Genomic DNA, 17455 nt, shown 5'->3' on the forward strand with positions numbered 1-17455 from the left:
AATCTTTACTCCAGCAGCACTTACATACACCAAACCTTCCTGTTTTATTCCTAACTATATCCTGAAGGTTTTTACAGAGGGGTTTGTTCATATATCATTCACAGCCTGATTTGATATAACATGGCAAAAAATGATTTTTTTTGACAGTTGACAGTCTGATTTATGGAGTGATAAAAATATATATCCAAGGTTTCCAAGGTTTCGTGGTGATATCTGTTAGTTAAACATGTTACCCTATCCACCTGTAGTGACTCCTCCTAAGGAGATATTGAGGCCTAAAGAATGGTTTGTTTGGTCAGCTGTGGCTCAATCCACTCAGTTTAACAACATAACAAGATGGTTAATGTGTATCAACTGTCCCCATCATAGATAAGAGAAGATAAGGTTGATGACTCCAGGTTTCCTGCAGGTCTGACCTGGGTCATGGACGCTCAGAGCCAGAGGGACTCCACACTGGTGGCCGTGGTCGGGGTCGTAGCAGGGGATGGGCACCGTGCTGTGGACGGTCACCTGGTGCTCCTTACTGTTCTCGGCTATGTGGAGCGAGTCTGGAGAAAACTGAAGAAGAAGAGACTTTGGTGAGTTTGGGGGAAGGTTTCAACTCCAAGGTTTTTTCCAACAGGAGCTCTCAAGTACTTGGTGTAGATTGGTGCTAAAAACAGCAACAAATTTAAGGTGGTTTGTCAGAGATACACTGGGCATATTTACACATTACCGCATCATACACCAGTATTATTATATTCCAGTGAAACTTCAAGAATGAGACCTATGAAGGATAATTATTGCTGGAGGTATAGAAAGGAAACAGGAAATGTATTTATTAGGGGATTGTTTGATGGTTTCACCTTTCTGGAAAGAAAGTGGTTGCATGAACCATTTTTTAAAAATGTACTTAAAGAAAGAAACATAAGATAATGAAAAGCCAATGTTAATTTTTCTTCAATTTCTTATCATAATGTGTCGACCTACATTGGGTTTTGTTGTTTATAAAGTGGAAAACTTTAACTTTTGGAACGTTTACCTTCAATCCGGCGTAGAAACTCTCGCTTTCTTTTGGAGGAGATCTGCTGTGGCTGGAGTTGACTCTGAAAGTCGACACACTGCAGGAGAACTGCAAAGCAAAACATAATTTGATGCTTGTCTTAATCCTTAAAATCACATATGTGTAAGAGAAGTGAAAGATAAAGGTGTAACAGAGTCTTTAAAACACAAACCTGCCCTGCATAGACGAACTCCGGTTGGGTTTTTAAACTTTAAATTTCTGCTACTATCTATTTTTAAGCTTTACAAAACCTAACATGACCATTTTCTGATTCTAATTCCAAGTGACAGAGACTAAAGTTGTGCTTGTTAGTCTTGAGAAAGACTAACGATGTACGACAGACGTGGTATTTGTGATTTATCCAAACATGTCCCCATGTAGCTCACAGTACAGCTCCAACATTTGACTCACTCTCACGGTTAAAAACATGAAGATGACCTCTGACCCGACTCAGCTGCTACATCAACATGTGTTAACGACGGCCCTCTGCAACACGTTCCAGACACAGCTAATACAACCCTGGTGTCCAAATATGGCAGCACAATGGTCCACAGCTGTGGCGGGGTGACTTCACCTCGGTTTCAAAAAGCATCACTTTAAAAAATCTAATTACTTAATGTTTCCTGGCAACTGATAATTTCTCCGGGAAATGAGAGCCGTCAGCAGCCTCTGGGTTCTGGTTATTTGGGAATGAGGCTGTGCAGGAAACTGTTAATGTTTCAAGTTTACCACAGAGATACAAAAGCAACTTCATTAACAACCAACGACTGAGGAAACGTTGCCAAACTGTGGATTCTCCAGTCCGATCTGCAATTTTATTCAAAAGCTTCCCATGATAACTTGCGCGAATGTGGGCACGCTTCTGGGATGTTTTCCACAGTAAGAGGACGCTAATCCTCGTTCTTAAAGCGAACCCAAAACCTGTGCCATCAAAATAAAACAGCCAGACGAATGCCCATGAACAGGTAACTCCACTGTGGAAGTGCTGAGCTGTTGAGAAAACTGTGTAACACAACAACTTTATTGTATGAATGTGCATCTGTCCATGTAAATATAACGTCACTAGAATTCACTGTGGAGATTTGGATGGAGAGTTTTAAACAAGAAGCATGTGGAGCGAGGCTTTCCCAACCTGCAACTGATTTAACTTCCCCACCCTCCTCTTGCTTTCTCTTAACGGGATACGACACATGTTGCCTCTCTGCCTTTGCTTTGTAAGTCTGAACCCAGCCAAAAAGAGGTCAGCGTGATCCAAGGCTTACGCTGCCCGCTGGAGGGGTCAAACCCTCCACATGTGCTCCCTGAAACTTTCTGCACTCTCAGGTCTGGCAGGAATTACCGTCTCTCCGAGCCTGAAGTGAAGACCATCCATCTCCACCACAGAGAAGGGCTTCAGCGTGGATTCCTGCTTGATCTCGGCCTTCATGCTGTGGCCGATGTGTCTGGCCCAAACCACTTGGAAGCCCAGCGGCTGGCTCCACGGCGGAGGGACGAAGGAGCACCTCAGGTGGACGCTTTGGCCGATGAGCTCTGGGGTGATCGCTGGTCGGGACGGCAGGGCCGGGACGGCGGCTGAAAACACAGACGGGGGAGTAAAGAAGTGTAACACAGTGATCAAATACAACACCGATTAGATTTTAGTTTTACAATAAATCAGATTTTATTGGATGAAATTTTGATGCTGTTGTTTTGGACTGTTGGCCAAAAAACAAGTAATTTGAAGATGTGGACTTTGTGTTAAGGAGACTATGATGGACATCTTTCTCTCTCATTTTCTTACACTTCTTCTACAGTCTCAGGAAGTCTCACCTTTGCATCGGCCGTTGACTTCGACCTCACCTGGCGGACAGAGTCTGGGTCCCAAATCTGCAGCAACTGAAACATGAAATTTATCAGATTTCTTCTCATTATTATGACACAAAACTAAAAAACTAAAGTTAGGTTAGTTTGCTTCCTTCATTAAAATGAGAGCATCACAGTGGCCGTCGTACATGATATGAAATGTTGATCAAATATTGGATTGATGGAAGTTTTTATGTACTTTTTTCAAGCAACAAAAAGTTAAACTTTAAACATAAACACCCTGTAATAAAAGCTCCCGTCCACATTAACATGATTTACATATCTATGGCTATTATAAGCATATGTGATATTATATTACTAATGAATTAGTAGAAGATATTGTCAATATCTATCAGACATATGTGATCAAAGTCATTGAGTCCAAGTCAAGTAATGACCCTGCAGTCTTACCTGCACTATCTGGTCTTTATAAAGAGAAAAGACGAAGTATTAGTGTCTTATAATTATTGATATTCAGTGAAACAAACTACTGACAGCCAGATTAAACAGCTAAACTGAAAAAAAACAAAAAAATGGAGACAAGTCATTTGAGTCATCATGCCTCCAGTTCAAGTCGAGTCTCAAGTCATTTATAAGTCAAGTCGCAGGTCATGAAAACAGTGACTTGAGTCCACATTTCTGCTATCCAGTGATAACCATGTACCTACTTCCAAACTGGGCTCTTTAAAGGAACTAAAACAACTTTTTTTTTACTTTGACCAACATGAAATTAGGGGTCATCCATTGGAGTTTCCAAAAAGAAGAACATAAACTATAGAAACATGCTTCTCGATACATTGGCAATGTCTGTGATATGTCTGGATCTGAAGTGTTCGAGTTAAAAAGCGAATATTGGCCTGTATATCTATCAGATTTTGTAAATATCAGTGTAGGTTTTGGCCTCAAGACAGTAATGTACAACTTTGTCCTTTGCTAACAGCACAGAGCGGCTGAGACTAGCATCATGTTCACCTTTAGCGCAGTATCCCATGCACCCCTGCGTGGGCTGCAGGTAGTAGACCAGGAACTCGCCGCAGTTGCGCACCGTGACGGGGATCCTGAAGAGGCAGCAGTCCTTGGTGCTGCCGTGGAAGAACTGCCAGGTTGCGCAGGCTGAGAGCTGGCGGACCTCGCCGGGTCGCGGCAGGGAGGCGTCCTTCAGTGACAGCCACACCGGAGCCTGAGTACCACAGCGGTTCATCTGCAGGAGGGGCGTCGACAGAAACAGTCATTACCTGCAGCGAGGGGGTTATTATACCCTCCACCTGGACTGAAGCTGCTTATTAAACCACTCTGCTGCATGCTGGATGATTGCACTGGCAGAGGAGGATATTTTTTGGCAGAAGACGGGAGACACGGGAGAGAGTTTTTTGGCTGAACTTTGACTCACCTCAACGCAGGTCGTCGGCATCTCCGCCGGCTTGTTGTTGATCCTGAATCTGTACCAGCCCGGCGACAGCGAGTGGTCACAGATCAGGTCCTGGATGGCCTTGTTCTGGATCTCTGTGGAGTCGAAGTCCACGCTGCGATAGGGATTACGCAGAGTCCGATGGCCTCCTGGGAAACACTCTGGAGCTGAGAGGAGGAGAAAGAGGACATTCAGCAGATGTTAGTCTGTTAAAGTTCAAAACAAGTAAAAAAGGAAGAATGGATTGTTCCAGGCTGAGAAACAGACACTAAGTGTTATTGTGGCTCCTTTTCTTCACCGTAGAAAACTTTTTGGAAGCTCGCCTTTAATGAAATATCAATCTCTTCCTCTCTTTTCTCTTTTTGAGTTCCAGATGTGTCAATTTAATGAAGAGGAAATGAAAACTCAAGACTCTCAGATGAGCGGGTTTACCCCGGAGTCATGTCTTTATCTTTGACGGAGTCCGGCTGTTTGGTTTTGTATAGAGAGGACAGACATGACAAAGATAGACGAAACAAATGCAGCTCATGCTGTCATGGGAAATGTCTGAGTGTCCTTGGCTTGACCAAGAAGTCTTATCTCCCTCAGTACGCTGTAGGTAGAAGGATTTATTTAAACTGGAGGGTGAAAGTTTATTGTTGGTCTTGAGAATAGCAGTTTAAACAATCTTAGTCTTAATTTTATCTTTGGCCGGATGATATATGGGTAGAGATCGTAAATTATACCTCGACGTAAACATCTATTGAAGCGTCCATGAGACTCCAGAGAAGCTAATAAGTGAAGTATTTTATCAAACTTAGGTTAATTGTTGCTCTGCTGGACTTTAATTGTTTGAAAAAACAGATTTAAACATAAACTCAACAGCTCTAAGTGATCTGGTTTAGTAAAACTCACTTTAATGATGAAAACCAAAGTTTTATATCCGTTTTAACAGCAACAAATAAAAGACACTGACCACTGAAAATAAAATTAAACCACCACTGCTGCGTGTGATTATTATCATTAAAGTGAGAGAAGTAACTTTTAACAAGTGTGCATTGTTGTGGATTACACAACATCTGCCGTTCCAGACTTCATTGCTAGCTACAGTTGTTGACCAGTGATACCCAAACAGATCAACAATCATAAAACCACTATTGTCTTTTAAATGCAATTTCTAATGTTCTTAATGTCTTATGTTTACTGTGTTTTTATGCCTTGTAAAGCACTTTGAATCCCCTTCTGTCAGAATGGTGCTATATGAATAAACTACCTTAAGTTTAGAAGTTAATTATTAAGTCTTAATGTTATTAATGTTATTAATGTTGGATGAAAGTTGTGTTTTCTGTAATATTGTCATGTTTTCTGAAATATTGTTGTTTTCTGATTTGTTCTTGTGTTTTGACCCTCAGGGCCACCGTACTGTATGGTATGCAGATACATTTGTACAACAGTGTATTAACTATGAGCAGCGATGACGCCAGTAGCTGAAATGACACAGAGAGGCCGTTTGGCTGACAGGCGCTCACTGTGAACTGGAGTGCAGAAACAACACAGACGGACCAAAACAACTCTCGGATCGTAGAAATTACCACTCATTATCAAAGCAAATGACAAGAAGTGGTAGCACGGAAGAGGTGACAAAATGATGTGTACCATTTGCTCTTTGAACTGCCAGTAGGCGTTGAGGAGGTGAGCAGGAAGGATCATTTCACCCCCGGAGGTTATCTAAATTGCTAAGAATAACAGACATTCCTGTGAGCCTCTCGCCTCTTGCCTCTCGCCTCTCGCCTCTCTAAACTTGCCCCAGGAAAGGACGCTAAAGCCAATGGCGCATGACAGGCCTGTGAACACCGCCTGCAGCTGGAGGCTGAAACCAACCGGGGGAATTATTTGAAGCAGAACATGTAGTTTTCCACACTAGCACACTCTCAAAAGCTTCAGATCTGTGAAGTGAAAGGGGTCGAAGTCGTCAACAGAAGCCAAACAACAAGAACAAGCTGTTCTTTCACTTCCAGCGGACTAAACAAGTTCCCTTTCTCCTGTTTGAGTTTGATTGTGGCGGCTGAGTAAAGCCACATCAGGGAGGACAAACATTCTGGGTATTTAGGATGTCTCGAGACCGTCAAAGCCTTGAATGGACAGGACGAAGTTACTGCCAGTGATCCCAAACCTAAACAAGGTCTTATGGGCTTGTCTTCACGTTGACAGCCCCTTGAAAGCAAATGCTTTTGTTTATACCTCGTCTGGAAGCTCCGCTGACAAGACTCGAGGTCACAGGTTGTCCAAACAGCCAGGTTTTTCAGGCAGGAGGACAATCGGCGAGACTTTGGCTGCTGGCTAAACTACTCCAATTGGCGGCTTAATGAGTTTACAGAGCTGACGGGGAGGGGGTGAGCTAATGAAGCGTCCCCCCGGGCGGGAGGAGATCCCACTGGGAGGGAGGCCCTCAGCAGCCCAGATGTGCAGGGACTCTGCGGGGAATCCTCTAGTTTGTCAGGAAATAAAACACATTTGAAAGAGCGTGGTGTTAACATGACTCATGACTAACAACATTAAATATGTTTTGTGGTAGATAACACTTTAACGTGACTGATCGTCTGCATCTAAATCACAAAATATATGTTTTGTCCAGAGTGTCTTTCTTTACAAGTGAAAAAGCAGCATTCATACCTGTGAGAGACACAAACTGTCAAATAAAAGTCTGCACAAGAGGAAGAAGAAGCACATTTATGACGTAAATAAAAGAAGAGGACACGGGAGAATCAATTAACTGAAAGGGTTCACATACAGTAGCCGCTTTGACCCCTTTGGTCCGGACTGAAATATCTCATCATCAGATGGATTGCCGTGAAATTTTCTTCAGACATTTACGTTTCCCCAGAGGATGACCACTTGACCTTTTTCTGTAACCCTGCCATCAAGCCAGAATTTTCACTTTTACGCTCTAAATGTCACTGGAACGGCTGCTCTCAAGTTTCCTGAAGCTGTGTTTTCTTTTTTCACGCTACCACTGGCAAAGATTGTAGATGTTTTTTTCAGAGAGACGTCTCTTGAATATAATAAAACTAGACGTCACATGGCTTCTGGTGCTCGAAGCGCCAAAAAAACAATACATTTTGAAAAGTCAGCAGTGAGTCAGTGGAAAGAAAATTGTTCTGACGTGAACTTATTTTCCAGAGAAGGCAGACATCTTTACACCCGATAGCTCAGCTCCAAAACTTGGTAACGCAGATAAAAACATTGTGGCAAAATAAATAATGAAAACAGGTTTTTTGATATTTGGGTGAACAGTCCTGAATTTTTGGAAACTGTTTAAACTCTCAATGTGCAATGCATGACCAAATGCTGTACGTTCTGATTCCCAATTAGAGGATGTTAGCATGCTAACACGCTTAACTTGATGTGAAAATGCTAAATATTACACCTGCTAAACATTAGCAGTTTAGCATTTCTATTGTGGCCATGTTAGCATTAGCTCAAAGCCCCACTCCCCCTTTGTGCAGCCTAGCATGGCTTTGTAATCAAGTTATTGAATTACCTCAACCTGAAAAAGGCATAAGGCGCAGAACAATTAGCGAACAGATGCAAAACGGCCTCTGTTTTTTGTTTTATGCTACTAAAGTACCAGATATTTGAGTTTTGTCTTGTAGGACACGACACTGAGATCCAGAAATGTTTCATTTTTGACTCACAGTTGGACTTAAATGTTCCCAAAATCAGAAAAACACATTATTGCAGCTGTTATTGACTAAGATAGTCAAATACAAAATATTGGCAGATGTTTGGGGTTTCAGTAAACTTCAGTATCTTGTCTAGACTTAAAGTCCAGTGGGTCTGAACGATGTTTGGTGTCACAACATGACTTTTCATTGATGAACTGAGGGCTCAGTGAGGTTAGAGGCGTTTTAAGCACCTGGAGAAGAATTTAAGACTTGTTGCTGGTTTTCACAGGCGTCTTTCAGCCTGTTGAACCAATACTGTTTGAATTTTGTGTGAAAATGCGTCTCCTCCGGTTACAGGAGTTGAGTTTGTTTTGGCACAGAAATGCCTGGTATTCTTGTTGCAGAGCTCTGCCGACCCACAGCGGTTCTTTTTACGACGGGCTGCCTTAAAGTTTTACGAGCGCGTGCTTTGATGTGTCGTTGGACGTCCTGGAGACAAAGATATGAGCGAGAGGGAAGACAGGGTGGCATGTTGGACGGACTGAGACGACAGCTTTTGTTATAGTCAAGTAGAAGTAATCGACTTAATCACCAACTATTTTGATATTTGATTAATCACTTTCTCTGATTTTCTGGTTTCTTTCCTGAATATCTTTGGGTTGTGGACAAAACAAGACATTTGAGGACTAATTAACACTTAAAATAATAATATGTTTATTGAGTTTAATCAGACTTAAAGCGTGAGTCAGTGTGTTCACATTGCTTGATTTCAGGCTCCAGTCAAAGATTCCTCTTGTATCAGATATTTACATTATTAACTGGTTGGAAAAAACCAGATTACAGTCATAAAATCACCACTTTTAGAAGACTTCTACTTTGAATTTAAAGGTCGGTTATTAGTCTCATTCCCAGCTCGTCAAATACTGAAGCTTTTGGATTGTATTACACGTTGGCTGCCGTCCCAAAGCGCCAGTATTGAGTATTATAAGTTTGGAATGAGACTCAAAAATCATCTTTTCTTACAAAGAGGACCTTTAACTAACTTTTTTTCTTTCTGTTTGTGTCCTTCAACACTTTCAGCTCGAGTCCGACTGATACTCAACTCTTTGGGCCGATGCCAATGCCGATATTAGGGAGTGAAAAATTCCGATATTGATACATCAGCTGATATAAACACATTTTTTGCAATGACCTCCAACATGTGGTCACCAAACCAAACACTTGTGACAAAGATATATAACACAGGCAGGATATTTTACAGTTTAACTATGAACTTTATCGTCTAACATTACATCAGTGCACTGAAACAGTAAACTATAAATTATCCGAGGCATCTTTTCCTGCATTTTATCCTGCATCATCTCTACTTTTACCCACTGTGTCACAAAACTGGAATTTTAGAAACCAAGAGGATTGAAACAACATCACATTTGAGATTTATCAAAAGGTAAATAAGATATAATATAAGACAATGAGGTACAACTTTTTTCTTGGCTTGTAGCAGGGAACAGCAGACAGACTGGACATAAATGTTAAATATCACACTTTTTTTGGAAACATTTGTTTCAGGCCTGTGAAAATAATTTGTGTCAATATGCTGTCGAGTATTGAAACTGTTTCAGTTATTCAGAATCAACATGTGTTAATATTAATAACACTAATGTGAACAGACACTGTTTTTTCTGTAGTCTCTTGGGGCCCAAAGCAAAGATTCACGACCGGTCCCTCCGATCAGAGCTCGTCACCATTATGTTAGAAATAATTTGACACCAACGAAAAATATGTCAAATCCAAACCTCGTTCAGTGATTCATAACATTTCTGTGTATTAATAACAATTAAATCTCAAATTAATGATTTAACATCTTGAGTGTTGTCACATGTTATATACCCAGTGATTATCAACACATAAAGTTGAGCAAAGAACTCAAGACGACATGAACTTTATTCACTGCCTGAAGAAGTCGAACATTTTACAGCTGCACAAATAATCTAAATATTATCTAAATATAACCGGATCGCAGAAGCTGCAATTTTATGTGAAACAACCAGAGGTGGGAGGTAACGAAGTACAAATACTTTGTTACTGTACCAAAGTTTCAATATCTGAACTTTCTCCTCTTCACATTTTCAAAACAGGCTCGTTAGGACGCTTTAACCAGCCCTGAATGTGGCTGTTTGACGTCCTGGGAATGAAAAATAACAGTTTAGGAACAGCTGGGACAAATCCTACTGACTCTGCCTTTAAGTTTAATAGTCTTTGGATTATATTAATATGAGTTTAATACTTTGAATACATCTCAGAGCCTGTACTTTATTACTTTTCCTTGAGTAAAGAAGTTGAATCAGTGTGTGGACTTTTGCCACCTCTGGTTTTGAGGCAGCAGCGGTGCAGTATAGTGCCGTCATGGGAGGTTTATAGCCGTCACTGCAAAATGTGCCAATATATCTGTCCCAAATGTTACTGAGGGAAGCCCCGAACATTTGCCTTGGTGTACCTTTCCCGACAGCTGCTCCTCTGTGAATCAAACAGCTCACAGAAGAATCACATCTGAGTTTTTGGGCTAACATCAGAAAGGTTTTGTGAATCTTTTACAGTTGTCTTTTTAAATTCGGGGCACATGTGTGATGTCAGAACTGGCAGAACGACGACAGCATGATTGGAGAAGTCTTACATTGAGCAACAAGTGTTACATGTTGTGCAGTGAGTCACCACAACTCAGTTTTGTTGTCTTGTTTCAATTAAAGCTGCGTTGTTATGAGGATTTCTCTCAGAGACTGTTTTCATTTCTGTTCATGTTGTTTCTGAAGCATTTTATCTTTTCTTTTCTTCAGTAATTTGTAGTTTTAATTGAGTTCAGTTTACATCCAGGACTTAATTTTCTTTAAGTGAAGTGATAATTAATGATTTATAAAGAGCTGATGCATCAATTAAAGAACTTTTGCGTATAAATCAAAAGTTGGCACATTCATTCAGCTTAAATATCTGTCTTTCTTTGAGTCGGGTGTCTCAGTGTGCTTTTGTCCTCTGAATGTGACTGCAGGTTTGTTCTTTCTGTCTCTGAAGGTCCATCTAACCTCTGCTGGACCTGCTGAGTGATCGGAATGCAGCTTCACAGGCCAAGACCCGCAGCTCTGCACAGTCACAGGCAAGATGTTCCTTTATCTGTTTTATATTTAACGAATAAACCATTAAAAGATGTTTACTTATTCCAAATGCCCCAAATCATGAAGTGGTTTTGTGTCTTAAAGCATCTTCTGCGCACCAGCTGGAGGATTTTGAGCTGTAGAGAAGTTTTTGATCCACTTACCATTTTGCGCAAACGCTCCAAACTGCACGACCCAAAGCAAGGCGATGCGTAAAAATCCAGAACCAAATGCGCAACAGTCCATGGCTGCGGCTCCTCCGGGGGGTAAAGAGATGCAGCGGGCTGGCTTCAGTCGTCGGGTCCCATTGAAAGTTTGTTGGGAAAGTGGCGCAAAGTGTTGGATAATTAGAGGAAAGAGGCTGACATGAGACTGCGAGCTGTGAGTGCGCAGCGCGTAAGATGACAACAGAAGAGGAGGGAGGAGGCAGTGAAGCACCGCGGAGTCTCTGCCTGTAGGTGGGTCCTCACGAGCGTCTCTCCATCAACATCACGTGGATTCAGATCAATAACGATCCCAATCAAGAGCTGCGGTCCTCTCTGCGCTCCTGAGCTGCAACTGGAAACAAACAGGATCTGAAACATCCCGAGAATCAGCAGATCCAAACAAAACCAAACTGCTCTTTATCTGCAGCCAACTCACTGACTCACGTCTGATTCATTCTCCTCCAGAACCAGTGGACACCTTCAGTAAACTTGGTCCAGAGTCAAACTTTCACGCCGGACTCGGAACCGACAGTTGAGACATCGGTGCAGCAGACTTCACACATCACTGCGTTGTATATACACGCAGCTGTATGTGCTCAGCGTGTCCGCCTGCTTGTATACACTCACAGCACGACAGCAGCTGTGCAGGAAGTCAGGTCCAGTCAGGCTTTATGATGCAGCAACACGAGGATAAGAGGATGCACATGAGAGGAATTATTAACAGTGGAGGACAGGCTTCATTCAAGATAATCACACATTGTTGTTGTTTTTAAACCTCTTTCTTTTAACCTTATTTATCTATCAGCTACTTTTGTACACTGTAAATAATTTGGGGCTGTTTCCAGTTTAATTACAGCCTTAAATATTTGAGTTAACTTAAGTTGAATAGTTTGTTTAAAGTTTTCTTTCTTTTTTAGCTGAACTTGAAAATTCATCTTCAGTTAACTTAAGATATTAAGTTGACTCAACGACTGTTCGGCATCATTTAAAGTCAAAAGTCTTCGAGTTAAAATAACTCATGTTTATAAGTGTGGTATAAAAATAAAAAAACTATAAATTTAATAAACAGGAAACAAATAAAACTTGTATATGTTTGTTAAGTTAATGAGAAAAGTTGAGTTGATTCCACTAAATTCTGTAATGACTTTTTACAGTGTACCTAATATTTTATACTGCCTTTTAATATAGTGTTATAGGAGAAATTATTACATAAACTAACATTTTGAGTGGCTATTATTATGGGTATTACCTGACAATCTTCCTATTCAGTGGTTGAGGAATGAAGACACGCCATTGCCGTGGCGATGTGGTGAATTTTCAATGTTACGCCCTGAAAACAGAAGTTGTTTTGCTTTAAATATACGAAATTGGACATGTTTGACAAGAATACTGAGGACCATCCCAATTAAAAGTGTTAGTCATTGTGCCACCAAATGGCAACAGGAAGTAAACCTTGTGTGTCATTTATCATTTGATTTACTCAAAATTTCAAGGTGTGGTGTACACTATCTAACTATTGTTATACTGAAACATAACACACAATAAGTAATAATAATAATAATAACGCCACATTCCTGTTGGAAACTGGAAGTGACACAAAGACGTGAAAGTTTAGAGTCCAACTTACACAGAAGTACAAGGTCCTGTTCAAAGCTGCTTGCAGGTTTAATTTTTAATGATTCTCCCAAAACACATAACACACAGAAGAGAAATACATACAAACACAAACAATATATACACACATGATGTAGTAAAGAAAGCAAAACAGTATGAAGACAGTATTAAATATTGACACATGACACTAAATTTCTTATTTACTTAGTTTAAATAAAAAAAACTGTATTTTCTTTAAAGCAGATTGTTTTCCATTTCTAAAATGTGGGTTAGACTCTAAACGCTGCCCTCTGTAGAGGCCTAATCTGTTCGCTCGGTTCATTATCTCTTCATGTGACTGAAAACAGTTTGTGACTGAGATGATTTGACTGCGGGGGGAAGTGAGAGCCCGCAGAGCTGAAACAGAGAAGGTCGGCCTCCCGACTGAAGAGTAAATATCAGGTGCTGGAGGCCACTGAGACAAAAAGACATACCTTTCCACTAAATAAAGGACCTGAGAGGAGCAGCAGGTGGTCTGCGCTCGCCTTTTCATTCAGACTTCAGCACTGTGAGAAAGTCAGTTTGAGACGTTAGATGTTAGTGGTGCAGGTGGTTTTTAAGCGATTTGCTTCACTTTCAGGCATTTAAAACCTGAAACACGTCGTGTCTTAAACTCTTTGTTGTTCGGGATTCTGACACCAGAATAAAATGTTGTTCTTTAAGAGAAGGTTGCCAAGCCAGAGACCACTGTTCAAGACTGGGTTTAAACATTTGTAAGTGTGAAACTACTGGATATTTTTAACCAGACAGCACATTTCCCAGCTGTTCTCGTAGCAACAGACTCAGGTATTGATGTTTGATGTTTTGTACATAATGTTTTAGATTTTGTGCCTGAATCTAACCAGAGCACAAAAAAGAAACAAAGAAAATTGAACATAGAGATTCGCAAAAGTTGCAACATAAAGAAATGTAAAGTTTCAGCCCTGGTTTTGCAACTTTTTCTGAAACCAACATCCAACCTGCCTCCAAGTGTTGCCATTTGGAGCAGCTGTTAACACTTTTGTGATTTAAGTATACCGAAGCCTTTACAGAAAAGTTGCCAGATGCAATATTTAAACAAACTGTCAATTCTCATGTTAGAAAAGCTCAGTTCAGTTCATCCCCATTTCCAAACAATTGCAATAAAAACAAATATGAAGAGCACTGATGAGCCCAGAGTTGCAACTTTAAATCCCAACACTGACTGTGAAACAGCCTCAAGTAACAAAAAGTCCGACCCAGTAAGTATTCACAGATTTCTCTCTGATCCCACCTAACTACCTTTCTCTCACATACTAAAAGCTGGTTGGTTTACACTTGAGGTTGACCCCTTGGTGACTTGTTTCAACAGGAAATACACCACACAAAGGAAGTAATGATACCATTTCATTTCACCTATTAACTAAAATGAAACACATCAGTAACATTTCACTGGATCGGACATGTTTGGGTAAGTTTGGGGTTTTTTAACATCCACAACTCCTTACCAGCTGGTTGTGATTGATTGTGTAAGCTTTTGGCTTAAACCTTAAAAATAAAGGTGCTTCATTGCATAAAAACTTGCAACATCGCCGTAATACAACCAGAGACACTGAAGGAATTAACAAGAAAGCGAAATATTGGTTTCTCTTGGTAACAAATTCAAAATTTAGTGAAAAGTGGTGAGATAAGAAACCTAATTCAAGACACAGGGGCCAGAAACTAAAATCTCTTCCTTCCCCGTCGTCCTCCCTGCTGCTCCTGCTCTCAAACCCCAATTTGTCCTGTAGCTCTCGGCCTTCTCACACCTGTCCTGCATGTGTTCACAAGTGCCGCATCACCAACATTAGCCTCCTGAGAACCTCCTGAAACCCTCCCTGGTTTACTTGAGACTGCAGCGGCGGTGGTGGTGGCTCGTCTCTGAACAGGAGACAGTATCTGCCGCCTCCTTTGATGTTTGTGCCCTGAGAAACGACACGGGGGGAAGTTTCAGTCCTGCCTCCTGAGCGCTTCCAGATGTCACACATCCTTTTCTTTACTGTGAGAAAAACAAGGGAGGAACATACAAGAGGCATGTCAGCGAATGCCCACAAACATCTTGCAACCATATTGTTTCTGCACTATTAAAAACCATGAGTCATTTTTAACACGTCTGCGTTGTTAGCCTTTCAAAACACCAACGTCTTCTTCTCTAAAACATGCCGTGTTTTTAACCACACGCGCAATCTATACATGTTTTCTTTACGTGTTGTGTGAGAACACGGCTCAAATATGTGCCGTCCTGATGTCTTTAAAATAGCGCGTCATTTTTAAGAGTGCAGTCAGATTAAAACAAAAAAAAAGGCTCTGGTTGCTTTGATTATGTCAGCTTGTCTTAGAGACGACAAGCTCATTTGTAGTTATTGTTTCCAGCTCTTGTGGAGAACGAAAAACCACCATGACCTAAAAATGCTCATTCAACTGTAAACTCTAAACTCAGAGGGCAGAGTGAATGGGGTCAAAGGTCAATCAGCTTGACCTACAGGGCACTTGTTATTGAGTTTTCCTGAAGGTCATGTATAAGGTGAGCAGTTTTGTCTTGACAACATGCACATGAAGCTGTAGGAGCAACATGTATAGTTAAAGGCACATATACATATACATGTGTATGTGTGTATGTGTATGTGTATGTGCATGAAGGGACAATACAGCAAACTAAACTTTTATTCACGTTATATTATATTGTGTTATGTTATATTTTATTATGCTATATTTTATTATGTTTTGTTGTGCTGTGTTATGTTATATTTTGTTATGTTGTGTTACAGTATGTTGTGTTGTGTTATATTTTATTATGTTGTGTTATGTTATGTTATTTTATGTTATTTTGTAATGTTGTGTTATATTATATTTTATTATGATATGTTGTATTATGTTATGTTATATTGTGGTACAGTATGTTTTGTTCTGTTTTGTTGTGTTATATTATATTTTATTATGTTGTGTTATGTTATGGTGTATTACAGTATGTTATGCTATATTGTGTTATGTTACATTATGTTATATTTTGTTATTTTGAGTTATTTTATGTTATTTTATTTTATGTTCTGTTGTGATGTGTTATACTATTTTATGTTATGTTGTTGTGTTGTGTTGTATTGTGTTATGTTATTTTATGTTGTGCTGTATTGTGTTGTGTTGTGTTGTTTTGTATTGTGTTGTTATGTTATTTTGTGTTGTGTTGTTGTTTTGTGTTGTGTTGTGTTGCCTTGTGTTGTGTTGTATTATGTTGCCTTGTGTTGTGTTGTGTTATGTTGCCTTGTGTTGTGCTGTGTTGTGCTGTGTTGTGTTGAAGGCGTTCCTCAGGGCACCTTCTCGGATCCTCTTGAAAATCTCCAGAAGATACAGTGAAGTTTGTCAGTCATGGTGTTGATTCAGGAGGTTTTCCAGAGATGGTGTCTGACGGAAGGTTCTGGCCTCACTTTGAGTCAAAACACAGACTGCTGGGCCTCACTGAGTGATGGTTACACCTCCGTGTCCGGTACTCCGAGTACAGTACCACCTATAAACCTTTGGCTTTTCTCACTCTGTCAAGGTTGATAATGAGACATTTCCCAAACAGTGAGGTGTCACTGAGGTAATGTCAGGTTACTGTGAGGAAACAATCTGTCTTACTCGTGAAGGGTGATTAAAAACACCTCTCAACACCTCTGGACTTGGCTCTGATTGGCTCTCATCACAAAGTTAAAGTCCTTTGATGCCTTACAACGAATACATGTATATGTAATCTTGATCCTTTTTCAAATATTCACGAGAAACAATATTGTGTAGTTAATGCTGTACATGTTTGTATTATTCTATGTTCCAACACAGTTTGATGCAGTGTGGATGGAATCACCATCACCTTCAGCTGCAGCTAATGTGATGAAATGAAAGCAGACAGCTGTGAGCTGTGAGGAGGAACAATGAGGCAGAAGAAGAAGAAGAAGAAGAAGAAGAAAATAAGGTCAACACTCGAAACTTCAACTCAATCATCATTTTAGCCAAATCTCACTCCTTAAAGTCACATTATGAGAATATTAGAACAGTTTGTCAGACGAGAGGTCTTCAGAGTTAGACTCAAACTTAATAAAATATGCAGTTATGTAAATAATACACACATTTAATCAATAAAAAGCAGCAGAGATACAAAAACAAATCTTTTGCCTCAAATTAATAGCAGAGCATTTTTACCCACACACACAAAAAAAAACAGCAATGCATTTTACAATTTTTTGAATCATGTATAAATATTTTTGCTTGAAACATCTGGCAGGTCAACTCAAACCTTATGGCAGGCAAAGATTGGCTGCGGGCCCTTTGGCAGCACTGATAGAGATGGTAGTTCATTCCTGAACACAATTAAAACTTTGTATAAAATACGAAAACACAACGAAACACTAAAAAACTATTACAGTCCACTAAACATAAATATTATACACTCGTCCAATTATTGATCTCTATAATGTAATAAGACATTTCTACATATTCCTGCATGGATTTGCTTTAACAGTGTCAGCATCATAATGTTTAAACTG

General features: G+C 40.2%; 1 protein-coding gene across 1 annotated transcript in view; it reads right to left on the reverse strand.

Annotated features, from left to right (window-relative positions):
• Positions 1-11328, reverse strand: part of LOC140991939 (von Willebrand factor D and EGF domain-containing protein) — a 31159-nt gene extending 19831 nt beyond the window's left edge. Inside the window, exons 1-7 of the mRNA XM_073462112.1 lie at positions 11247-11328; positions 4275-4459; positions 3857-4085; positions 2852-2917; positions 2382-2614; positions 1022-1111; positions 417-558 (exon numbers count right to left, since the gene is read on the reverse strand). Coding sequence (XP_073318213.1) covers positions 417-558; positions 1022-1111; positions 2382-2614; positions 2852-2917; positions 3857-4085; positions 4275-4459; positions 11247-11328 — 1027 coding nt within the window. The remainder of the gene's footprint in view (positions 1-416; positions 559-1021; positions 1112-2381; positions 2615-2851; positions 2918-3856; positions 4086-4274; positions 4460-11246) is intronic.
• Positions 11329-17455: the final 6127 nt, after the last annotated feature.

The sequence above is a fragment of the Pagrus major genome, chromosome 24 (assembly GCF_040436345.1).
Source record: "Pagrus major chromosome 24, Pma_NU_1.0".
NCBI classification, from domain to species: domain Eukaryota; kingdom Metazoa; phylum Chordata; class Actinopteri; order Spariformes; family Sparidae; genus Pagrus; species Pagrus major.